Source organism: Populus trichocarpa, chromosome 5 (genome assembly GCF_000002775.5).
Source record: "Populus trichocarpa isolate Nisqually-1 chromosome 5, P.trichocarpa_v4.1, whole genome shotgun sequence".
NCBI classification, from domain to species: domain Eukaryota; kingdom Viridiplantae; phylum Streptophyta; class Magnoliopsida; order Malpighiales; family Salicaceae; genus Populus; species Populus trichocarpa.
This window is the reverse complement of record NC_037289.2, coordinates 10890142-10915408: the sequence shown is the minus strand read 5'-3', so window position 1 is coordinate 10915408 and position 25267 is coordinate 10890142. Positions and strand designations below refer to the sequence as shown.

General features: G+C 33.0%; 3 protein-coding genes across 7 annotated transcripts; 2 read left to right on the top strand and 1 right to left on the bottom strand.

The window, feature by feature from the left end:
- Positions 1–2424: 2424 nt before the first annotated feature.
- On the top strand, positions 2425–5207 carry LOC7476384 (triacylglycerol lipase OBL1). Its single transcript, XM_024601390.2, has 5 exons — positions 2425–2972; positions 3107–3300; positions 3396–3429; positions 3727–4340; positions 4731–5207. The coding sequence occupies exons 1-5, from the start codon at positions 2666–2668 to the stop codon at positions 5028–5030; spliced, it is 1449 nt and encodes a 482-aa protein (XP_024457158.2). The 5' UTR covers positions 2425–2665; the 3' UTR covers positions 5031–5207.
- Positions 5208–11749: 6542 nt separating this feature from the next.
- On the top strand, positions 11750–16890 carry LOC7489734 (uncharacterized). 5 transcript variants are annotated; one of them, XM_002307230.4, is made up of 14 exons: positions 11750–11919; positions 12050–12256; positions 12379–12468; positions 13710–13775; positions 13854–13919; positions 14075–14160; positions 14273–14318; positions 14505–14559; positions 14844–14920; positions 15129–15264; positions 15348–15475; positions 15558–15662; positions 16232–16399; positions 16514–16890. In XM_002307230.4, the coding sequence occupies exons 2-14, from the start codon at positions 12239–12241 to the stop codon at positions 16574–16576; spliced, it is 1104 nt and encodes a 367-aa protein (XP_002307266.1). In that variant the 5' UTR covers positions 11750–11919; positions 12050–12238; the 3' UTR covers positions 16577–16890. The 5 variants fall into 5 exon arrangements, with proteins under 5 accessions (XP_002307266.1, XP_052309275.1, XP_024458074.1 ...); XM_052453315.1 differs by having other exon boundaries at positions 14844–14924; positions 15133–15264; XM_024602306.2 differs by having other exon boundaries at positions 12373–12468.
- A 2586-nt stretch (positions 16891–19476) lies between these two features.
- LOC7476383 (uncharacterized) lies at positions 19477–22244 on the bottom strand. The gene is made up of 4 exons (XM_002306434.4): positions 21598–22244; positions 20471–20825; positions 20001–20082; positions 19477–19872 (listed from the first exon to the last, which is right to left on the bottom strand). The coding sequence occupies exons 1-4, from the start codon at positions 22127–22129 to the stop codon at positions 19666–19668; spliced, it is 1176 nt and encodes a 391-aa protein (XP_002306470.1). The 5' UTR covers positions 22130–22244; the 3' UTR covers positions 19477–19665.
- Positions 22245–25267: the final 3023 nt, after the last annotated feature.

Sequence of the window (25267 nt, the reverse complement as noted above, 5' to 3'; positions counted from 1 at the left end):
AGTAACTACCCCTAATTAAAAGAAATGAGGATTTTAGATCTTGGACCATTAGTAAAGGCTATCTATTCAAAAATACCATTATGAAATAAAACACTTAAGACTTAAGGGAGAAAAGCTTGCAATTATCTTAGGTGTAGACAATAAATAAAGTAATAAAGAAAGGAAATTAATAAATAAATCTAAAGAAATAAAACTGTTTAGGAAAAGATAGAATATAAATTGCAAAAATTTGAAAATGTTGGGCTCACCTTAGTTTATAGTAGCATTTGATTCTATTTATAATGTTAGAGTTTGAATCCTACTTATATAGGTAATTCTAATCTTATGCATATGTTAGTATCAGATAAAAATATTTATTATATTCTAATACAAGCTAAATTCCCCTTTTATTGATACATGGATGAATTATACTTTAATCTCCTATTTATTTTTTATTTTATAAAGAATTCCTTCTCTAACTAGGACTTTTTCTCTCTAGTTATGTGTTTATTCAAACACTATTGATTGATTGTTCTCTTTTAATAGATCATGACTTTTGATCAACTACTCATTGAACTTTTCTAGTTTGATCGACAATCACTAGTTGCTAAACTTGACACATATATTTTTATTTTATATGTAAACACATGATTTTTTTGAGCTACATGGAAAGAACATGATTGATTTCTTAAGTGGGCACACTGAAATTAATAGTGGAAAGAGGCAACTCCTTTAAATATATAACAACCAAATGGATATCAGTAAGTAAATTGATTGGCTAACAAGGTATGATTCACTTTTTTTTTCCAATAGTATCATAAATATTTAAGTTTCACTTAACTACTTATTAAATATCACCAATCCCACAGACAATAAATAGTTAATATATAAAGTTGAAAATGAAAAACCTACCGTAATGTTGAAGTTTTTAGATGGAAACAAACTCAATTATGAATTCAATATATATACTAGTGAAGCTATATTTAAGCCTAATGACCTAGTAAAGATCCTGGAGCCTAATCTACTTGACAAACTTGAAAGGTTACACGTGACGAGGAGTGTTAGAATAATTAATATCAAATTCAATATAATAATTGAGCCCGGTATACTAGACATACCTTAAACGACAGATTACAAGAGAGGAGTGTTAGAACTACCAATACCATATGAAATAAATTAACAATATATATAGATAATATTCCGGAGAAAACATCAGCAGCTTTCGTATCTTTTACTGGAGATTACGATTTGCGAACAGAATTGAACAGAACTTTCCATTATGGCTTCTCTAAAAGCATCTTATGAGAACCACGCCTACCTCGAATATCTATTGTCCAGGATCACTGGGAGGGACAATATAATCTTATATTTGATGATTAGCCTTTATATTCTGAATTTTGCCCTTGAATATTTGAAAAATGATTGATAATTAGTTCCATCATTGCTAAATTCAGTTCATCGATTTCTTTGGGAACTATTATTAATTAAGATATTATCGCTGTTGCTGTACTGCTGCAGATTATCAAGATAAGGCCACACGCAAGCCTTCTTACTTCGTGATAAAACAGATGACCATGATATATACAATTGCTTTGGCCTTTAGAGGTGCAGAACCTTTTGATGCGTACGCTTGCTGTTCTTGTTGGAAGAAAATTAGTGTAGTAGTTTAATATGGATAGAAATGCTAAATTGCAAAGCTAAAGAATAAAAAGGAATTTGAGAAAAAAAAATGTTTTATTAAATGTTTATATATATATACTTCTGATTACAAATATGTTTATAAACCTAAAATCTTAAACAATCAAAAAGAAAAACTTATTCTAAATAATAAAAGTAATTATGTCAACTTAATCTGTCGACTAATTCTCAACAAGTAGACTAGTTTTTTTAATTCAATCAGTCGAGCAATTCATTTTTTAAAAAAAATAATTATAAATTTAATTTATTTTTAACAATATTGGTGTTTGAAACCTAAAATTTTCCATGTTAGAATACGATGCAATATGATTGCAAATTATATATATATATATTTCTCAAATTTGTATTATATAATATTTGGTTTCAAGCATGCATCATGAAATAATATTATATAATATAACCGATTTTATTGAGGTATTTATTTATTATTAATTTCTTATATAGAATAAACGTGCATCATGAAAGGTGTAGTCTTGGAACCATATGATTTACCTCAGAGACACTCATGGGATCTTATTCCATTTTTGTGGCGAAAAGAAGAGACTTTATAAAAAATTCAGAACTAGAATCTCCAACTCTGCACGTCCAAGCAATTGGCAAATGGCATCTGTCCTACGCCAAATTAGAAAAATATTCTTCCCTTGAGCGGAGTACTGTAACAAAGAACCTCTGCCATGTGAAGATTGTTCTTTTGGCTTCAACCTACTCTCATAAATAACTCAATGATAATAATATTGTGCAGAAGACAGTACTGGTACCTATATTGATGTTTAATCAATTCTTAGTCAATAACAAATATTATTAATAAAGTAGTAGAGACTTCACATTTACTTCCATTGTTAATAACTTTTGTCTTCAACAAAGTTAAATACTCAATTAGAGATAAGTAATCAGAAACAGTTGCTATAAATATATATTCCCTTGAAAGGATTGAAAATAAAGTCTTTTGGGCAGATTCATGCTTCTGAGCGTATAAAATATATATTATATGTCAATGACTTCTGCAAATTTTCCTGGCAATTATTTGGTGTTGCGACCTCAAGAAGTGAGTTATCTGAATGTGTTTCGTATACTATGGAACGACGACATCGAGAAAAAAGCATTTGTGGACTTCCCAGATGGAAAGGTGGAGAATCTCCATCGTCGATGGCTTATATTTCTCTCTCTGCTATCACAAAAAATCCTGCAATCTATAGCCAGGCCAATGGCATCGTTTGGATCAAGAGTTGAGATGTGGCTAAACCTTATATCATGTAACCGTAATATTTTTGTGCTCTTCATAAATTATTTACGAGGTTAGTCCCCAACTATAAATGTCACTTAATTAGTCCTCGTTTTCCAGGTTCAAATATGTTATGTACTTGATTCATCATAAAAAAGAAGAAGAAAATTATGTGTTTATTAACCTGAATTTGATAATCATGTGCAGGTAGGGTGGAAAGACCAGTTAAGGAATCAAAAACTTTCTTATCATTTGCTGGACATTTAGACAAGCGTGTGGATTTAGACAAGAATATCAAGCATGGTGATAGCAGATACTACAGTGCACTCTCTGTAATGGCTGCAAAGGTAGCTTATGAGAACAAAGCCTTTGTCGAAAATGCAGTTAGAAATCACTGGAAGGTAAATGGTGTGAAAAGTCTTAAATTTTATGCTGCAACTCCTTATACAGACCCGTCAATCCATGAATTAATTAATGCTTACAATTGTTTTTGCAGATGGAGTTAATTGGATACTATGATTTTTGGAATGGTAAGAAACAATCTTATTGGGAAAATTATTTCGACAGTCATACATGCGTGTATATGTGATCTTAATTACCTGTCCATTCCTTGTGAGAACTTCCATAAGTGGACAAGATCCATGATCACCTGATCGCATTTTCACTGATGACTGTCCAAAACTTTCTTCATCATCATCTTCCTTTCCTCCTGCATCTTTGAACTTCCGTTCTCTCCATTAACCTTGATCAAATGTAGACAAAACCTTCATTTTTTTTTTTTCTCATCGCAAGTCACTAGATAACAACGATCAATGGTGTGTCCGCAGATTTTCAACAAAAACGTACAACACAAGGCTTCATGTTTCATGATAAAAATGCAGACCCTGACATAATTGTCGTGGCCTTTAGAGGTACGGAAGCCTTTGATGCGGATGATTGGTGTTCTGATTTTGATATCTCCTGGTATGAGTTTCCTGGCATAGGAAAAATTCATGGTGGCTTTATGAAAGCATTAGGTTTATCAATGCGTCAAGGCTGGCCTCCGGAATTTAGACAAGGCGCCGATGGCCAACCGATAGCTTACTACACTATAAGAGAGAAATTGAAACAACTTCTTAAACAAAATAAAAAGACAAAATTTATATTGACTGGTCACAGCATGGGTGGCGCAATTGCAACTCTCTTCCCAGCTGTTCTAGCAATGCATAAAGAGACATGGTTATTAGAGAGGCTGGAAGGCGTGTATACATTTGGTCAGCCAAGAGTTGGAGATGGGGAATTCAAGAGGTTCATGGAGAGCCAGATGCAAAAGCACAAGTTTAAGTACGTGAGATTCGTTTATTGTAATGATGTGATTACCAGGTTGCCCATAGATGATTCGACATTTCTTTTCAAGCATTTTGGTACATGCGTCTACTATAATAGCTGTTATTATGGGAAGGTAAAATGCCGAAACCTCTTCATGCAAAAGCATCAATATATACACAATTATGCATGCCACTACACCAGCTATAACAAGATTGATTTTTAGCATTATTTTGAATGTTGTAGCTGCTTTTTTTCCCTTTAAGAAGAAGAAATATCACTCTAAACATAGGGCACGATGTCTTTTCGAGAAATTGTCATATTGCTGTTCGTGTTTAATGGCATTCCATGCCAGCATTACCGTCATTTATGCTTCAACAATTTTACCAACAGTAAGCTCAAAAAAGAATTACACAAATGTGGCATCCACCAATAATAATTTGCAATGAAACTTGGTAATACTGTTAGAATTCATCCTTGTTGTGCTGCCTTGAAATGTTCATGAACGTGAGTCCTTTCAATGCAGATAGTTTCAGAGGAACCACACAAGAACTATATATCGGTATTTGCTGCTATACCGAGGTTTCTAAATGCATTATGGGAGCTAGTAAGAGGCTTCATTTTACCCTACAGAAAGGGGGCCGATTATAAAGAACCTTGGTTGCTGATACTGCTTAGATGGTATGGACTGATACTCCCAGGTTTGTCAGCTCACACTCCACAAGATTACGTTAATTTAACACGGTTGGGACCTGACACTATATACCACCGTCTTCAAGACCCAAAATTTGGAAGTGTCTCTAATTCGGATGCAACAAAAGATTGATCATGGCTCACGGTTTATTACTTCAGAGGATTAAGTTGATTGAAAGAAATCGTAATCGTTTTTCATATATACATTCTTTTCAAGATATGAATTATATATTGTAAATTAGTTTGTATTTATGACAATATATTTGTAATATCTTCATATGATTAAAACAAAAGTCTGCATTAGTTTGTATTTATGACGACAAATTTGTAATATCCTTATCTTTGATTCTTTATAAAATTATTGAATAGAGGTTCTAGCAGTTTTTCTTCAATCTCTTTAAAATTACAGGTGCTATGATAATAAATTTTAACATCTTCAAAAGATTGAAGTTAATTTATGACATGGTATAGGCTAAGACACAAGCATATCTATATCTCGCATTTTTTATGAAGACTTGAGCCCTAATTTGCAGTAGACAAAAGCCTTATTATGTATAATTAACCGATATAACGGACACGCTTTGACCTATCCTCTCTACAATACAATAGCTCAGCTAGTGAATTTTTTTTTTTTGGTTTGATTTTTATGAATAAATAAACTACAAATTTTTTTTTTTAATTAAAAATCAAAATAAATTCAAACTGATCGATTTCGGTTAATTAAAGTTAAGAACCGGAGAAAACCTATTTAATGAAACTATTGAGTGTTAGATTCCCTGCGGCGAATCACTTCATTCTAATCCATAAATAGCATATTATCCCCAACCTAAATAATAGGAGTAATAGCATAAAAAAAATATATATTTTCTTCCGATGGAAGCGTAAGTTTCTTCAATAGGCTTTGTAAGGAAACAAAGTGAATGAATCTGATCTTTTGAAATAGTGCACCCATTTATAATAAACACACACACGCACGCACGCACGCACGCTGATAAATAAATAAATAAAACACTGGTAGAAAAGAAGAGTGACCAGACCGGCAGAGTGGATAGCCATGGAAAAAAAGTTTGATAGCTTCAATTTGATAGGTTTCATAGCTTTAAACAAGGTGTTCCCATGAGATTGGCCAAACGGGAAATGGAGATTTAGGAATGGAATTAACCAAAATAAAGAAATATATACCTTAAAAGATTGCTAGATACCTTTGTTTTTTCTCGAGACTTTGAACATTAAAACTGGAAAAGACTAAGAAAAGATAGAAACCAGAGAAGGGGAGATGTGAGAGATTGAGAGAAAACTTGGGGAAGATGGGTGGCTGGGTTTGACTTGCCAAAGTGTAGGAGAAAAGTGTATATTTATATTATTTTTTAGTGGTTTAGACTTGTGTAAAATGATAATCACTAGCTATAATCTTCATCTTAGAAGATCATCTATTTTTAGGTCATCTTTATTTGATGGAAGTGATAATGTTTATTGAAAGACTAGGATGATTATTTACCTTCACTGATTATAATTTATGGCTATCTATAAAAAATGGACCTCATAAACCCATAAAAATTAAGGATCGCATCAAAGTTCCTAAGACTAGGAGTGAGTATTATACCAATGGAGATAAAAAGTTATTCTCCATAAATGCCGAAGCTATGAACACTCTATATTGTGCTTTGAATATAAAGGAGTTCAATAAAATATCATCTTGTAAAAATATTATGGACATTTTGCATGCTTTAGATATTAGTCATGAAGGTACAAATCTAGTTAAAGAATATAAAATAGATATGCATGTACATCAATATGAGTTATTTAAAATGTTTCCAAATGAATCCACTACTAGTACTTTTGCTAAAATGACTACTATTACTAATACTTTGGATGCTCTTGGTAGGACTTGCACTAGTGCCGATATCATAAGCAAAATATTTATGTCATTGCCAAAAACTTGGGAAACTAAGGTGACGGCAATTCGAGAAGCCAAATATCTCACCAAACTTTCATTGGAGGAACTTATCGGTTATTTGATGACACATGAAATTACAATGGAAAAACATGAACAAAAAGAAAAGCCAAAGAAAATTTGGCATTCAAAACTATACATCATGTTAAAAAATGATGATGATCGATGAAGAGATTGAGGAGGATATTTCACTAATCATTAGACAATTATGAGACATCCTAAAGAAGAAATAAAGAGGTAAAAGATTCCTAAATTTCAAGAAAGAGAGAATAAAAAAGATTCAAGCAAGGAACTTCTAAATTACTTCTAACCCTAGTGATGAAGAAAAGAATATGGCAAACATGTGTTTTATGGCCATTAAAAGGAAAAAAGGAGATACAATCTTTGGATGATGAATACATCCTTTCTTATAGTGAGTTGTATGATGCTTTTAAGTCTTTATATTATGAATTTAAAAAGTTAGGTTCTATATATAGTTTATAAAAAAGATTCAAGAAAATCTAAAAAATGAAATTAATGATTTGCATGAAAAATATGATAGATTAACACAAGTAAATGAATCATTATGTTATATTGCTAGTTATTCATCATCATTAGAAGATTTGAAAAATAAAGATGATATTAATAGAAAACAAGTTGAAGACTTACCTTCAACTTTAGCCAAGTTTACTTCTTCCATAACTATTCACCTTAGTGCTGCAAAATTAGATGTATATTATAAATACTACTGATTATAGGCTTAACTAGATATGTGGCCCACACTACATTATGGGCTGGATCAAATTTTTTCTAATGTAAAAAATGGTGTTAAGGCGATGATAATATTTTTAAAGAAGCAAGAAAAATTTAGGATCCAAGTCATTGATTAAAATGAGTATGATAATCTCGATCAATTTAATAACATGATTAAAAAAAGCAAACAACAAAAAAAACCAAAAAAAAAATCTAATGACCATTAAAAAAAATAAACACTTGTCAATATTATGAAAAGATGCCCTATAAATATTCTAAAGAGGTCTCATCAATCTTATTTGATAACAAAGAAAAAATTGAATGAGAATGAGATAACCTCATAAAGAGAAAAGTGAATAAAATTCGAAGCTCATTTACTAGTAAATCAAATATTGCAGGACAAACGGGAAAAAAAATGTAAAAATGACAAAAAAAAAATGTAAAAACTCGAGTCAGTATGCTATATTAGTGGCTTTGTCATAAAACTATGATAACCTCGTATAAAAGAAATTGAATAAAACAATAGAGTTTAACACTTAAGTAAACTAAATAATGAAAAGCAAAATCTAGAGAAAAAAAATTGAGTCAACCCATGTTAACTTGACTAACCCGCAACTTGAAATATGAGATTGGGATAACTTCATAAAAAGAAAAGAGAAACAAAAACACAAAACTCATAGCCTAATAACCTAATATAGAAAGATGGAATAAAAAAATCAATTTTAAAAAATAAATGTTAAGAAGAAAAATCCGATCCAACCCGGGTTATAAGATCGGGATAACCTCATAGAAAATAAAATAGAAAAAATAACGAAGCTCAAAGCCCAATAACCTAGTTTCGAAGAATGAAATTGATTAAAAAAATTAATTTTTAAAAAAGACGGAAGTTAAATCGAGTTAATTTTCAAAACTAGTAATCTGGGTCATGAGACCGAGATTACCTCATAGAAAGAAAACATAAAAAAACCACAAAGCAAAATTTCTAATCATCAAAAATTAAAATAAAAAAACAAATAGCAATCAAAACAATGAAAACCAAATCTAGTATAAAAGCTAAATGAAAGAAAATAATGAGGAAACTAAATTGAAAATAAAATAAATTAAGAAAACGATAAAAAAAAATAGCAATCAACAGAATGAGGATCAAATTGGATAAAAACATTAAATGAAATAAAATGCATAGGGATGAAATTGAAAAAAAAAACTTCAAAAAACATTAAAAGCAAAACAAATAGTAATCAAAAGAATGAGTATCAAAATTAATATAAAACTGGAGGACACAATTGATTTCTAGAAGTGTTGGTGGAAATTCAAGGCTATGAAAGGGAAAAGATGGAGAAAAGAAAACAGTTCATTAGAGCCTAATCGTTGCTCCGTCAAGCACAAACACCTAATTATTGGGAAAAGGAAAGTGTGTCTCTTTCAACATCATTATGGAAAATGACTTTTGACCACAAGGAGGCGGCGCTCGTGCCGTCCAAATAGCATGCACGCTTACCACTCAAACGTTTTGTTTTTTAAAATATATCTAATTTGTTAAAAGTCTAAAGCGCCCCTCAATCAAATTGATAATAACTAAAAAGCCATGATAAAAGGTGAAAAGCTTCTGGATGTCAGGTTTAATTTTTTTTTAGCTTTTAAAGTTAACGTAGTCATTTAACTGAACATCCAAAAAGTTAAAAGACCAAAAAACCCTTGAATTATAACTTTAGATTTTTCGCATTTTAGAAAATATTTAAATCATTTCGTTGTGTAAACAAAATACAAAATGACCCCATAAAAGTAATCATTTTGCCCTTAATAGTTTGTTAAATTATTTTGGTTGAGAAGGGTAAAAAGATAATTTTATTATTTCAATCAATAATAAATTGTATCTTGGTGCATAATGAAACCTAATTCCTTTTATTTTTAATTATTTTTATTTTTAGTTCTAGTTTTTTAAGGTTGGATTCTATAGACAAGCTTCTTGTCATTTACTCGTCATCAGCCTAAAAAGTTATGTTAGATGCACAACCTTCATATTGTATCAGATTTATATTGAGGTTACTGTTGTGGTTGTGGTTTTAAAAAAGCTGTTTTATAAAAAATACTTTTAGTTGAGGTTGGTTTGGAAAAATATATGTTTGGTTAAAACTGTGGTTGAAATTGAGGTTGAACAAAAAGTAGTTTAATGTGTTTGGTTAAAAAAATGTTTTTCAAACTGAGGTTATAAAATAATTAAAAAAATATGTTTAATTTAAATATTATAGATTTAACTACTGTTATTACATCATGAAATAAATAATATTGATATCAAATTTTTTTTATTATTCCATTAAACTATATGCAATGTCATCACATACGAAATCTATCCAACAATGACTATATTTTTCATGGTTTCTTAAGCATGCAACAACAAAAACTGAATTTTTTGTTACGTCATCAAGCGATCTCCTTTTAATTTTTTGAATAAAACACAATTAAAATAAAAATAAAAACTGATTTTTTTTTAACTGGGTCGGACCCGGCAAGAACATAATTGGAATTGCCATCAAATTCCACAAATGTTACGTCATCATGCGATATCCTTCTAATTTATGTAGTGTTATGAAATAATATTAAATACTAATTTTTCGAGTAAAACTCAATTTTTTTTAAAAAAAATTACAATTTCATTACGTACAAAATTCATTCGACAAGAACTACAGTTTCCATGATTTTTTACGCGTGCAATAAAATTAGATAAAATATTATCAGGAATAAAATTGAGATTACAGTATGAGTAAATTTAATTCACCTTAAACTAATATTTTAAAAAAACAAAAAAAAAATATTGTTCACGTTCACGTGAACAGTGCGAGTGAATTAATTCACTCGCACTGTTTTTTGAAATATAATATAAAAAAACTAAACTTTTCATGTGAACAGTGCGAGTGAATTAATTCACTCACACTAGTTTTTTGAAATAAAAAAAAAATTGTTCACGTGAACAGTGCGACAATGGAGTCATGCTCCACTGTTATGGTTCGTCCCTACGATAACATAGTGGGTCCTACCAGCTAGAAGCAGTTTTTTCTTCTTAACCAAATGTTTTTAGTGTGGTTGCGGGTGAACCTCATCCGCAGCTACGTTACCAAAAGGGCACGTGTGTTTGGTATTGTGGTAGGTTTTGTGGTTGTAATTTGAAAAAATTTGTTTTATAAAAAGCAATTTTAATTGAGGTTGGTTTGGTAAAATATATGTTTGGTTAAAATTGTTGTTGAAATTAAGATGAACAAAAAGTAGTTTAATGTGTTGGTTAAAAATGCTTTTAAATTGAGGTTATAAAATAACTAAAAAAAGACATATTAATATTGATGGTTTTTAATTGAAATATTGTAGAATTAACTAATGTTATTACATCAAGAAATAAACAATATTTTATATAAACTATTTTTTATTGTTCCATTAAACTATCTGCAATTTCATCATGTACAAAATCCATTCGACAAGGACTACAATTTTCATGGCTTCCTGAACGTGCAACAACATCAAGTAAAATATCATCAGGAACAAAATTGAGATTGCGATCAAATTCTGCAAATGCTACGTCATCATGCAATCTCCTTCTAATGTAATTATGTAGTGCCATTGAATAATGTTAAACATTAGTTTTTCGAATAAAACACAATATCTTAGAAATTTTATTTAGATTTTTTTTATTTTACTGGGTCAGACCCAATCCAATACATTTAGGTTTAGGCCAGACCCGGTCCAGCCCCTGAACAGTGCAGACGCTCTCCACTGTTCACTTTGCAGAACAGTGGAGACGAGAAAATGCAGCAGAAGAAGAAGGAGGAGGAGGAGAAGGGGAAGGGGAAAATGCAACAAAAGAAGAAAAGGTTAGTTTTAACCAGAAATGCTTGTAAATTAAAATTATTTTAACTTATTTTTTATAAAAAATAAATTTTAAATTATTAACAATCATAGTTAAAAAGTCATGCCAAAATGTAAAAAAGGAAGCTTATTTCTTTTTCTTTAGCCTATACATTTCATTTTGGGTCATGGGTTTCGGCTCATGGACTCACTAAACACTATCGTAAGCAAATATAGTTAGCCCATAACTCGGTCCACGCAATTAAACTGAAGCTTCACCTCCACTCCCATGAATAATCAATATCCAATCAAGAAATAAAAGAATAAGGGTTTATTATTATTATTATTATTATTATTATTATTCGATCCGAAAGCTGTGGAATCTTTAGGCGCGTGCGAGAGAGCCAAGTATAGAGAGAGGAAGAGAGGAGGGTCACTTAGGGAGGGAAAGAGGAGAGGAGAGGAGATCTGAAATATTAGGGTTTTGAGAATCAAGACCCAGGTCAGTGAGCGTGTAAATTCTCTTGATTTTTTTTTTTTTTTATGTGGAAAATTTATGGTTGTTTTAGCAGCAGAGGAAATGGTGATGTTTAATTGTGAGAAAGAGGTTATTGTGTGCTTGTTATGTGCAGGAGCGACCACCCACGACTGCGAGAGGAGAGATAGAGAGCTAAGATTTCCTTCTTCTGTTTCTTTTGAGTCTTCTAAGAGAGCTGTGAGAGAGAGCTAAGATTATCAGTTTCAATTTTCGGGTTTCTCTTTTTTCCTTCCTTTTCTTCACCAAACTGCAACAAAGGGATTCTTCTTTCGACTCGTTTCAAATGAGCCAAAAGCTTGTGGTTAGTTAATTGTTTTAAGTCATGCAAATTTATAAAGTTTGAATCTTATTAATAATAATAATAAGTTATTATTATTATTATTATTATTATTATTATTATTATGTGTCTGATTGGAGATGTAGATTCTGGGTATTCCATGGGAAATTGATACCGAGGGTCTGAGACAATACATGAGCAAGTTTGGTGAATTAGAGGATTGTATTGTTATGAAGGTTAGCCCCTTTTTTTCCCACCCAAATATACAAGCTGTATGCTTATGCTTCTCTCTTTTCTTTTTCTTTTCTTTTCCTTTCTCTCTTCTGAATCCGTGGCTAATCTTATATTTTGGGCTGTAATTATTACTGGCTTTGTCATTCTCTTATCTGATTTTATGTAATCATACTAGTATTAAAAGGTTTGTAATTTAAGTTCGATTTTATCCAATCCTACTAGTATTAAAAGGTTTGCTAAACTTTATTTTTTTGGATGGCTGGATGCTATGGGTGGAAATTTGTCTGTTGATTTTCACTTTATGGGCCACATGCCTTGTGTGACTTTGCTGTGTCTATATACTAGCAATTTTCTGTATGCATTTCATTTTGGATAATGAGTGAATTCCAACCCAAAGAAAGATGACTTATCTAAAATATCCAGTTTATGGTAGGAAATGTACAAAGTTGGACTAATTTGGAAACATTGGAAAATTCGCGTTATACCTATTATTTCATCTGGTTTTTGGTTCCTAGTCTTATTTTTATTAGTAGCCATGATTGGGGCTTTAGTACCGACTATGCATAGGACCACTAAGATGGAAAGACAGGGTATATTTTGTCAAAATCCTATTTCTTTTAGGAGGACTAGGATTTCATCCTACATGGCTTTCCTAGCCTTGCAAGAAGCCCCTAATCTATTCTATCAGTATCACTAGCAAGCTAACATGCTAAGGCTGGCACAGTGTTAGAATGCACAACAGAAGTGCGGACTAATCTGATCATGTACATTAGCCGTAGAGAGAGTTTTGTCTGTTCATATAGTGTAGGAAGGTGGGGGTAGCTTCTAGTTTCAATCTAGTTATACAAACTTTGTGGCATCGCATTGGACCAGTGGGCATATTTTAAAACCTTTCTACAGTATCTGAGGTCAAACTACTGTTTTGGATTGGATAGATTACTCTTTATCTGTATTTAGTGCTCTTCTTGTTTTCCTAAGGTGTAGCTTATCATGAATGAATATCAAATACCATTAGTAATTGTTTGCTACAATTAGAAGCTGTAGATGGGAGAAAGGGAGAGATGAAAATAGACACTTAGCATGATTTTTGGACATCGAGACTTCTTCAAGTTTGTTCTGCAATGTGCATTATGCAGTGTTTTTTCTCATACCAGCTTATTTTCTATCAATGTCTGAGAGTGCACAATTTGGTAAGTATATTTTCATTATTGACAGTGGTTCTTTTATACTTTTCCATGTTTAGGAGCGGTCATCAGGTCGATCTCGTGGTTTTGGATATGTGACTTTTGTATCCGCTGAAGATGCTAAGGTATTTCATATGACTTTATTTCTGTTCAATTCTTTGCCGCTTAAGATTGTCTGTGTGCTGAAATCTTGTTGGCTGCAGGCTGTACTATCAGGTGAACACTTTCTTGGTAAAAGAATGCTGGAAATTAAAGTGGCTACTCCAAAGGTTGGCTGTAAAAATCTCGAACGATTTGTCTTGTTAGTTAAAAGTTTTGAGATATTTCCCTTTGTTTTGCTTAATATATATGATTGTAATATAGGCACACTCTACCGGTACATGTTTTCTCACATGATAACACGTCTTGTGTTTTGTTTTGGCAGGAGGAGATGCGAGCACCAACAAAAAAAGCCACAAGGATATTTGTGGCCAGGATTCCACCATCTGTGACAGAAACTACTTTTCGAAGGTAAATATGTGTGATGGTGGTCAGTGTACTTGTTTCCTTTCAACGCTAAACACAATTCCTGAAGTTTGATATGGAATTGATCGCAGGCCATGATATGTTTTTCCTTTTGCAGTCACTTTGAGAAATATGGGGAGATAATTGACCTATACATGCCAAAAGTAAGCTCTCTCTTTATGTATTATTGCATGTAGCAAACATATTTACATGCGTCTCTGCATGTGTGCATATGTGTGTGCTAATGACCACACTCTGATTCATGCCATTTTGTGTCTTCAGAATTATATTTTTGCAATTGTTCCTCTGGTTAGAAACATTATATTTTTGTCAATCAATATGTTGTGCAGGATCATAGCTCGAAAGCACATCGGGGAATTGGGTTCATCACATATGCAAGTGCAGGTCATACTATTAATGTGCCTTAGGATTATTTTTTCTTGTACTATCAAGACTCTGTACATTGCATTTAATTTTGTTACTATGTTACACCAGAAACTTGTATGATTATGTGGTGTAGTGATCTGTCAAACTATTGAACTTGTTTACTTTATGGAGATTTTCATCTTTTGTGGTTTGTCTAGCAAATGTGTCCATAATGATTCCTAACACTTCATGGAGATGTGATGGATGTTGAAGAATATTTCTTTAATGCAAAATACTGAAATGGATCTCGTCTGTTGCTACAGATTCTGTGGACAGCTTGATGGCTGAAACTCATGAATTGGGAGGCTCTACTGTAGTTGTAGATCGAGCAACGCCTAAGGCAAGTTTCAGCAGTGCTATCTTTTTTCTCTTTAAACAAGGCTTGACTTTGTCTTGTGGGTGGAAAGGAATTTTTTTTTTTTTTTGACTTGCAATTACTGTCACCTGTAGTTCAGAGGATATCTCATTTGCAATACATTTTAAGAATGTTTTAAATTTAAATAAATAGATATGCAGTTAATATCAACAGTGTAATGTTATATTATCAGGAAGATGACTTTAGGCCTATAGCAAGAACAGCACCTGGAGGATATGGTGCATACAATGCTTATATTTCTGCAGCTACCAGATATGCAGCTCTTGGTGCTCCCACCTTGTATGATCATCCTGGACCATTCTATGGAAGTAAGTACCAATGGAAATTGGTAATTTTTGCAAATTAGCAAGTACTCTTTCATCATGCAGTATTTTTTTCCCTGCTGGATTAGGAGGGGAATCATCTAGAGGAATGGGCAAAAAGATCTTTGTTGGAAGGCTTCCTCAGGAAGCAAGCACCGAAGATTTGCGCCAGTATTTTGGTAGATTTGGCCACATAATAGATGTATATGTTCCTAAGGTAAGATAAGGATATTTTTTGTAGCACAGTTCAGAGCGAATTTCATCCAATTATTCCACCTTTGCATGCTTATTGGATGCAGGATCCCAAGAGAACTGGCCATAGAGGTTTTGGATTTGTAACCTTTGCTGAAGATGGTGTTGCGGATCGTGTATCTCGAAGATCTCATGAGATTTGTGGACATCAGGTATTACTTGGAACATTCCCTTTACCTAGAGTGTTTGTTAATAATTGATTTTTCATTCAGAATAAAAGGAGATGTAAGCAGAAAGGGCTCTTAATCCGAAGGTTTTTTAATGAAGTGTGAATTGGGAAAGCATTTCTGATGCTTAATAAGTCAAACGAAGGGTTTTATGCTCTCTATGTTGGAGGTGGTACTGACATTTTTGGATTTGTGAGATGCTGAAGAGTGGTTTTAGTATGTTAAAGAAATAAGAAATTTGCAAGCTAGATTTCACGACTGTTGTATTTTGTACACCAGTCAACCAATTATTGTTATTAATACCTGAAAGAACAAATTATCACTAACAGCACGCATCAAGAGTCTTGCTTATTACATCTTGGAGCATGATTCTTGAATAATTGATACATGGATGTGTGTTGTGGTGTTTGATTCTGATCTTTAGGCATGACACTATGTGATGTACACTTGCCTGCATGTAAAACCTTTGGTAATAAGGACATTTGTCCCTGTGGAGAAAGCTGAGGCTTCAACTCTTGCATAGCATGACTTTTTGACTGTAATTTCCTGAGCAGGTTGCAATAGATTCAGCCACACCTATTGATGATGCTGGTCCAAGTGGAAATTTCATGATGAGCGCTCCTGAACCTTTTGGGGGTTATGGTGGTCCCATGCGCAACTTTGGCAGGATGTATGGAACCCTGGATTATGATGATGCGGGTGCATATATGGTTCCTTCTAAAGTAAGTCTGAAGATTGTTGAATCCTTTTATGGTGCTCTATACCCATAAGAATTAAAATGCTTGATAGCTGAGTTTCTTTTAGCGCTAGCAATTTACGAAACATTCTTTTTGCAGTGGGGTTATGGTATGGGGAGTGCAAGGCCTTCAAGAGCAGATTGGAGGTACAGGCCTTACTAGACAGAATTGTGGCCCAGGAAAACTAGGATTGCCCATAAGCTAGTTGTGTTTCTTGTGGATTGAAGTTTGTTCAAATAATAGTATAGTTGTTTATTGTTGACATTTTTTCCTGCTACTGAGAATCCGGAACTTTTGAATCAAGTGCCGAACTGTTTTATATGTTAATTCTGCTGGCAAGTACTTAAATAGGATGTAGCAAGGAATCCACAAGATGTGGGATTTGTGCGCCGTGTAGTAAAGAATGGGAATTCTCCTTGTGACAATCCTGTTCTTTATTGTCATTATTATTATTATTATTATTATTATTATTATAACATTGCTGGTCTAACATTTGGAAAACAATTGTTTTAACTCCTAACATTAAAAAAAAAAAAAAACTAAATCAGCCCAATATTTTATTGAACATTGCCAAAAAAAACTAGCTTAGCATATAATTGAGGGCAGGATTGCTTTTTTTATGGGTTATATTTGTCATTGAAAGAATATGGTTTATTTGTTTTTTTTAACTGTCGTCATGCTCTTGGGAGGGAAAAAAATATACATGTATTGAAAGGCTTTTTTGTCCTTAAAAAAAAACAATGAAAATACAAGATTACCCTTGGATTTTGAAAAGATAAGGTTGTATGTAGGGGTGTTTTCGTTACTATAATATAGTTTTGTTGTATATTTTAGGTGGAGTCATGGATAATTGAGTGTGTATATATATTTCTATTAAAAAATGCATGACATGAGGCGCCACTTGCGTTAATCGGGTGGCACGTGTGGCGCCAAAACAGCACTAAACCACGTCTTCCAAGGCGGCGTTTGCTGCTCCTCGTCACCCCAAGCATGGTGGCAAGGTGCGTGTGCCGAGATGGCATACGGAAAAGCTTCGGCAAGGGGGGTTTCCCTCCCTCCCTCCTTCCCCTATCTCCTCCTAGAAAATCGTGATGCCCATTGCAAAAAAATAAGAAGGTCTAGTTATTTGTTTGTTAAGTTAAATTAGGTTCTCATTCTTTTGATTGCAATGTATTTGATCTTGAATCATTTATTGAATTAATTTTTTTTCAATTTCATCCCTTCACAATTGATTTTTATGTCAAATTCGGTCCTCATTCTTTTAATTGTAATGTATCTTGAATTATTTATCAAGTTTTTTTTTCAAATTCATCCCTTTGTACCTGGTTTTTATATTAGATATGGTCTTCATTCTTAATTGTGATGTTTTTTGTCTTGAATTTTTTATTGAATTAATTTGTTTTTGAATTTTATCTCTTGACATTTTATTTTTATATCAAATATGGTTGTCATTCTTTGGATTGTTATTTTTAGTTGTTCTTATCCTTTTCTATATTGCAATTGTTTTTCAATTTCATCCCTTATAATTTTGTTTTATTTTATTTTTGTGTCAAATTTGGTTCCTTTTTAAATCTACATTTTTTTAAATCACTTTCTTTTTTAATTTATTTTTTCAAGTTTATCCCTAATTATTTTGGTTGGTTATAAATTTTACATTGTTATTTTTTCAGGTTAGATTTTTATGTTGTGATCCGATCTCATGATATGTGTTACAAAATTCTAAAGGTTGAATTGGGTTGGCTTCAGTTATTTTTCATTATTTTTTTTAAATTTCATCCATCATCATTGAATTTGTTTTTAATTTTTCCCTTCAATTCAAGATTTTTTCTTGTCCTCAATTTTTTTTCCAAGTGAGGTCTTTATTCTCTTAATTGTTATTTTTTTATCCTTTAATTTTTTTTTATTTCATCATTCGACATTTTAATTATTGGGATTTGGTCTACTAGATTCTTCCTATTCCTATTGTTTATAAGTTCTACCCATGAGTCAATCATGGACAATGATTGGGTCACGGGTCGGGTTAAGTTAACTCGAGTTAACTTAAGCCAACCAAATCTTTTTGTTTATAAAAAAATCAAAATAATGCCATTTTGAAAAGAAAAGAAAAAGCAGAAGAAATAGTCAACATGTTTTGATTGGATTTTCCTCAAGCTAATTGAAACATGGGTCATCTCGAGTTTTTAATAGTCTTACACTTGATCAATTTTCCCTCAATTTTTTTTTAAACTCGGCCCAGTCATGGGTCAAACTGTCGGGTCGAGCCACGTTTTAAAATATTTGCTTTCCAAATACGATGCTTCTGGTTTAGTCAAACTGTCGGGTTGAGCCAATTTTGAAGTTGTTAGTTTTAAAAAAGGAGCTTCATTTATTCGGGTGGCCTAGGTTTCTTTTGGAGTTGCTTTTTTATCCTTTTTTTTATTTGGTCCTTCAAAATTTAATTCTTTTTAAAATTAAACTTTTTTTTTTTTGCCTTATATTTGATTATCCTATCTGTATGATTTTTTTCGCAGATTTTGACATCTTCACTTGATTTTGCTGGTGTTTTATTTTTTAGTATTTTTTTATTGATTTTTTTTATTTCATTATTTTATTTTATTTTGACTCCTGAGGATTGACGATTGATAATTATTATTATTTTTAGTTTTTTTATGATATCTGGGTTTTTTTTTGTGTTCTTGAACTTGAGTAATTTTTTTGTTTGCGTTGTAGAAAAATTATCCAGCTCGTGGCAAAATACGAGCCATCTACCTAGTCTCAATTATTTGCAGTCATTTTGTCGGCTGTGGTTGTAACTGCTACAAGAAACCTTGTATGTCTCTCTGGTTTGACTAGAATTTTGAAATGTAAATCAAAGGTCCAATTGGTTCCTACGCGAGAATCCTTTCCAAAATCGTTGAGGAAAGGCTAGAGTTGTGTGATAGAGATCCCATGATATGAAGTTGCTGCCGTCAATTTATGAGCTGAATTATGGTGGATTTTAAAGAAATCAAATAGCCGGTGTGGGGTGACTAATTAAACAGAGGTTGAAGAATGTTATCCCATCCTTAGTTCCAACAGGCATATTAGGTCTCTGGTACTGTCCGCTTTCTGGAATTTCAGATAAAAGAACTTGAAAGTCTGCAAGTTTCTAGTTTCTACATCATTTGTAAAAAGGAAGATAGCAAGAGGTTTACAAAATTTGAACTGGGAAACTCCTGGAAGAGCTTCCTGGCACAAAGGGATGCATCACTACTGGAAACAGTGCTAGAAATTTAAAAAGCATGGCAGGTAAAGCAACTACCCAAGGAAGTCAAACGAGCACGCTTATGAAAGAGCTTGATCTTGTGGGATTTCTGGGAAACTTGTTGGTCCTGCCTGATTGACATCGAGCTTCTCATTTCTTCAGCTTTCATCTGAGCAATTCTTAGCTTGTTCATTATTTTATCCATTGATGATGATCTCTTCTTTTCCAGTTTCATCTGAAGGAACGAGTTGTAATTAGTTAGCACCATATGACGAAATTAAATGAAAAATCTGTGCTGAAGAGTTCCCTAATTATTCTTGATGATTTATGACAAGTTATGTTGACCACTTCAAATTATATAACCTCGAGTTTTCTTATTGCAGCCTCTGCTCTTGCTTTCTGCAAGTTCTCCCATGCAGTGATCTTGGCTTCCTCTCTTTGCAACCTGCATCAAGAACAGTTGGTATTTGGAAAGGTATAATAGGATAAAGAAAACATGCTTGCCTTTAACTGCAAGCTTCAGGGAAAATGACAGCCATCGAAAGCTCAAAAATGTGCATATGTTGCTTGGAAAATTCTTTAGATATCTTAAAAAACACAGCTTCCATGGTCAACTTCACCTGATCTCCAACAATCCTATACATTTCATGACATATTTTCACTAGGCAGTAAAGCCGACAGCCAATCTAATTTTGTAATCACTTGTTTTTGTACAAAATATATGTTGGGAGTCAGATTAAGGCTTCTAAACCAGAATGAGCTAGCAGTGGTGTGATTTCAAGATTTATGTTTCCCGCCCATATACAAAACAAAATGATGCAAATGGAACGTACTTTGAAAAGTCTGATACTTCCTCTGAAATATCCCAAGATGAGGAGTGAGCGTCAGCAGCATTTGGATTGAATTCCTCGACATCTGGCTGTCCCCTCTTAATTCTGCGAGAACCAGGCCTTTTGGACCACCTAATCACAGTGGCTCTTTTATCTACCTGGACTTCCCTGATTTCCAATTTAGCAGGATGGTCACTTTGTGGCTCCAGTACAGGATCTGTAGAGGGAGGAGAAGAGGACCTTCCTCTACAAGAAGAGTGGGTGCTCCCCTCAGGGCTCATTTGTGTTGCCATATCCCTTCTTGAAATGATACGATCAACTGTGTTGTTTCCATCATCAACGCCTTCAGGTCTCTCATCTGAACATTTAATCAGAAAAGTAGTATGTGAGGAGACAATCATGCAACATCTCAACACCACAGGAATATAGCAACCATGAGAACGTTCTGCACAAGATAGCCTCTGAACAAGCACATTGGTTTTTCCTATAACTGTTCCTCAGACAAAATGCATGGCAAGAGTTTTTCAAATGACATGTTTGCTATATCACTATATACACAGACAACTGATTAGATTTCCAGACATCTGGCAGATGCATTCTTATTCAGTAGTATTTAGCCTGTCTGTATCTGCAATTTTTTTTTTCTCTTTGCACTTAACAGATACAAGAAACCATTTCCACCTGGTCATCTTGGCCTATTATTTTCTTCTCAAATGTAAGTCAGAACCAGAAAACGGCAATTATTCATCCCAACCCAATTTTCATTTCAACATAGACAACCAACTCAGATGACAAGGTAAATCAAATATTCTAGAAGCAGTTTGCTGCCCATAACATTTCCTTTTGAAAACCAATACAACAAGGTCTAACCAGAGTCATCAAAGAAGTAATTATACAGTGCTGCAAGTTATTTGTCGATGTGTGATCGTACCACCAGCATTAATATGGGTCTTAAACCAGAATCCAGTGGTCTTGGAAGACCTAGCTTATTGTAAATTCTTAATGTCTCAGTTCCTTGTTCGATAGGGGTAGTGATAATTATGTGACATTCCTTCAATGGATTCATGATTATCATTGTAAATTGTCAAAATCTACTTTTCGAATGCACAAAAGCACAATTAATGCCATACCTTGAGAGCTGGAAGATGAAGGTTCGCTCGCCAAATCAGACCGACTAAGAGCACTAGCCAAGCGTTCCACATGACCTTGCCCACCTCCACCTCCACTTCCACTACAATGAGCACCAACCCCATTAGGCATCAAGACTCCAGTTGAAAACGGAGAATTCACCATGAAATTCCTCCCAATCCCACCATCAATAACCCCCATTGACGGTGAACAATTATGATAGTAACCAATCCCAGGAGGCAGATTAATAGGCCCACTTTTTGACTTGGCACGCCTTAAAGGATGGCACTGAGAACTTTTAGCAACACCATAGCCCAAAACTGGACTACATATCCACCTCTCTGCATCTTCCCATTTAGAAGGCAAAGCCCGGCCACTATAAAACGGAGTCAAAGCACTTATATGCCTCCTGCCGCTGCCTGATGAAGGGTGTGGAATCCTCTCTGAACTCCATCCTTTATTTTCTTGATATCTGGCACCTCCCGGACTAGGAAATGCCCCTAAACTCTGGGAAGATATTAGATTCTGCTTCATGCTTCTAAGTTGAAGCACCAATTGTGAAGTGGGTGTTTGACTGTTAATTAGGGGCTAGATGGCTTGTTATTACAAGTGTTTCCTAAGCATGGATGAATTCGAGGGCGTTTGTTTTTACTTTAAAAAAGTATTTGTAAAAATTTTAAATTAATTTTTGATGTGTTTATATTAAAATTAAATTTAAAAATAAAATATTTTAATATATTCCTAAAAAAAAAAAAAAAACACTTCAGAAACCGGTCGTCACCGCAATCACAGACACTACATGCTCTGTTACATTTACAGCAGATGTTACTGTGTGGGATTTTGTCTTGGATATCCACATAATAGCTGTACTTTGTTCTTGCTTTTACCGTTTCAACAATGTGGACAAGACTTGAGTTAAAGAAGTAGGCATATGTTTTCAAGAAGTGCCATCTAATGGGGTTGGATCTGGGAATAATTGCTACGATGAGGACGAAGTTTGTCTTAATGATGATTTGATTCGAGATCTTTGTTGAACAGATTGACAAAAGTTTATCGTTTTATGCGTTATCTTTTAGTTCCATAAATCAAATCTCTCTCACTCACCAAACCACAACCCACACGTACGGGTTTTATATATATATATATATATATATATATATAAGTGATTATAAGGGCATATATATTTTTTATTTTTTATATTTTCTTTGTAATTTAATAAATTTATATGATCGGCTCAGCTCAGTCATAACTAAATCCCATTTGCACCCTCCATGCCATTACAGTATGTTCATAGAAAATTAATTACCTTTTGGATTAATCATTGTACTAAACCTTACAAAGGGATTATAAGCTCTTTCCTTTTGTTCTTCTTGTCTACAATTATATATGAACTCAAAACTTAAAATAAAAGGGAAAAATACATGAACAATTAGCTAGCCCGTCGTTTTATAGTTACCTATGATGAGATTTGAATTACCCAGTTGTAGAGCATAGGATGCTAAAGTGCAACATAAGTGGCTAAACTTATATGTAATTGGTACTATTATTTTGATCTCATTGTTTCGGAGTTAGTTCCATGTCGCCTTTACACTGGTCAATAGCTAGTATAATGAGATTTATGGGAGTAGTTGATCGTCATTCAGCATTAGCTGTAGAACCATAAGGACAATGCTTGCCTTGCATTATACACAGGGAAGCTTAAATCATTGGTTTTTTTCTCTTCAAATTAGCACGGTAAACTTAGAAACTTTAGAGGAGTGACATGATTTGAAAAAGATTTAGTGAAATAATATGGTTGACCTTGTTGCGTGTTAAATGCACGACATCCATTAAATATTGCGCTTTTAAAACATGACAACCACGTCAAACTCAAGCTACTTGAGTCTGGCAACCGCGTCAGACCCAAGATAATTGGATCTGACAACCTTACAAAAACTAAGTGTCTTGAATTTGACAACCATATCTGATTTAATAGCCACGAGTCTGGCAACCGCGTCAGACCCAAGGTATTTGGATATGCCACACCCATGGCGCTTGAGAATGCCAAACTCATGGCGCATGGATTTGGCATGGTTGCCATACCCAAGCTACTTGGATCTGGCAACCATGTCAGATCCATGCGACCTGAGTTTGACAACTATTAAATTAAATAATTCATTTTGGATCAGCTCTTATGCAATTTAATTTGAAACTTGATTTAGCAAGGAGTCGGATTGGTAGGTCTCAAGATCGAATTGCTTAATTAGATTTAATGATATTGTCAAAAGAATCTTCATGTTCAACATTTTTTTTAAGTTTTGAAAAAAAAAGGTCCGATCTGCAGCGAATCGCGAGTAAATATAGTACAATAATTGATTTCCTTGGTATCCTTGATACAAACAAATGTACAATGTGAAAATTGACTAGAGCAAAGAAAGTGAGATCCATTTCAAGTTTTCCATTGTAGCGGTTCTTCATATCCATTATTGCTAAATTTTAGACATCAACGTCATCCACACATAGGGCAAAGGAAAAAAGAACAAAAAAGACTTGACCAGAGCTATACTATTTATTGGTTGGTATAGTAATGTGGCATTATTGCATATGCACCGTATGCTAATTTATCCGTTTCTTCTGATGGGGGCCTCAAAGTTTAGGAAGTTCTGATGGATGAGTTAGGGTTCATTCCAAAAACATCTGAACTTCTGAACATGTTGTGTTTCATCTTTAATGCATAGATCACGTGATCGACAATCCCCCACAAATGGAAGGACATTGATGTCTAGTTAAAGTTTCGGCAATCTAGTTTATTTTTTTCGTTTAACTTTCATGTTTTTTCAAAGATTTGGTACCTCATAGTTCAAATTGGTGATTGTCATAGTTATTTTTACGAAAAAGCGACCGTATCTTGTTCTCATAACATTTGTTACAAGAATAGGCTCCAAGTTGGGTTGCCTCGGTCATGAGTCTATTAAGTTTTTTATTTTTTAAATAAATTATGTTGTTTCTAATAAAAAAAATTTAATTATTAATTGAGTTCTCAGGTTTTAACCCTTGAATTGATGAATTGACTTGAGCTTATTGAGTTATTTTTTTTCAAAAAATAATATCATTTAAAATAAAAAAATTAATTGTTAACCGAGCTTCCAGATTTTAATCGGATCACTTGAATTTGACTAAATCAACTTTTAATACACTTCAAAAACAAACTCGATCGAACTATGATCTAGATCAATAATTATGCTCGTAACATAGATTTGCAACACACAAAATGAAAAAACTATATTTTCATCTTTTAATTATAGTGTGATTGATCATATTGAAAAAACAAGTACATATCCCGAAAAATAAAGTTGTGTTAGCCAACAAGGACTATATTATCTCTCGTAAATTATCTAGATTTGAACATATAATGCACAGTCTAGCTGAGATAAAAAAAAAAAACAAAAACCTGTAAATTTGTTAATTAGAGTACTAAATAAAATCGATAATTTTAAAAAAAAAGTAATTGAAAGACATTACAAAATTATAATATAAATTTTACAAGCATAAGAACATTAACAATTGAGTTAATAAACAAAATAAAACATTGGAGAGAATTCAAAGGAAAAGAAACATTTATTGTTGAAGGCAACATGACACTCCGAATCTTTATAAATATAGTTATCAAATTTAGAATCCTAAAGAAAACAT

Excerpts from the sequence above, each read along its gene's own strand:
- LOC7476383 (XM_002306434.4), bottom strand. The coding sequence starts at position 22,129 with ATGAAGCAGAATCTAATATCTTCCCAGAGTTTAGGGGCATTTCCTAGT. Across the intron at positions 20,826-21,597 it reads TTCATCTTCCAGCTCTCAAG|ATGAGAGACCTGAAGGCGTT; the intron begins GTATGGCATTAA and ends TTAAATGTTCAG. Across the intron at positions 20,083-20,470 it reads GAAGTATCAGACTTTTCAAA|GTTGCAAAGAGAGGAAGCCA; the intron begins GTACGTTCCATT and ends TTCTTGATGCAG.
- LOC7489734 (XM_002307230.4), top strand. Across the intron at positions 13,776-13,853 it reads TATCCGCTGAAGATGCTAAG|GCTGTACTATCAGGTGAACA; the intron begins GTATTTCATATG and ends TGTTGGCTGCAG. Across the intron at positions 15,663-16,231 it reads ATGAGATTTGTGGACATCAG|GTTGCAATAGATTCAGCCAC; the intron begins GTATTACTTGGA and ends TTTCCTGAGCAG.
- LOC7476384 (XM_024601390.2), top strand. The coding sequence starts at position 2,666 with ATGTCAATGACTTCTGCAAATTTTCCTGGCAATTATTTGGTGTTGCGA. Across the intron at positions 3,301-3,395 it reads CAGTTAGAAATCACTGGAAG|ATGGAGTTAATTGGATACTA; the intron begins GTAAATGGTGTG and ends TTGTTTTTGCAG. Across the intron at positions 3,430-3,726 it reads ATACTATGATTTTTGGAATG|ATTTTCAACAAAAACGTACA; the intron begins GTAAGAAACAAT and ends GTGTGTCCGCAG.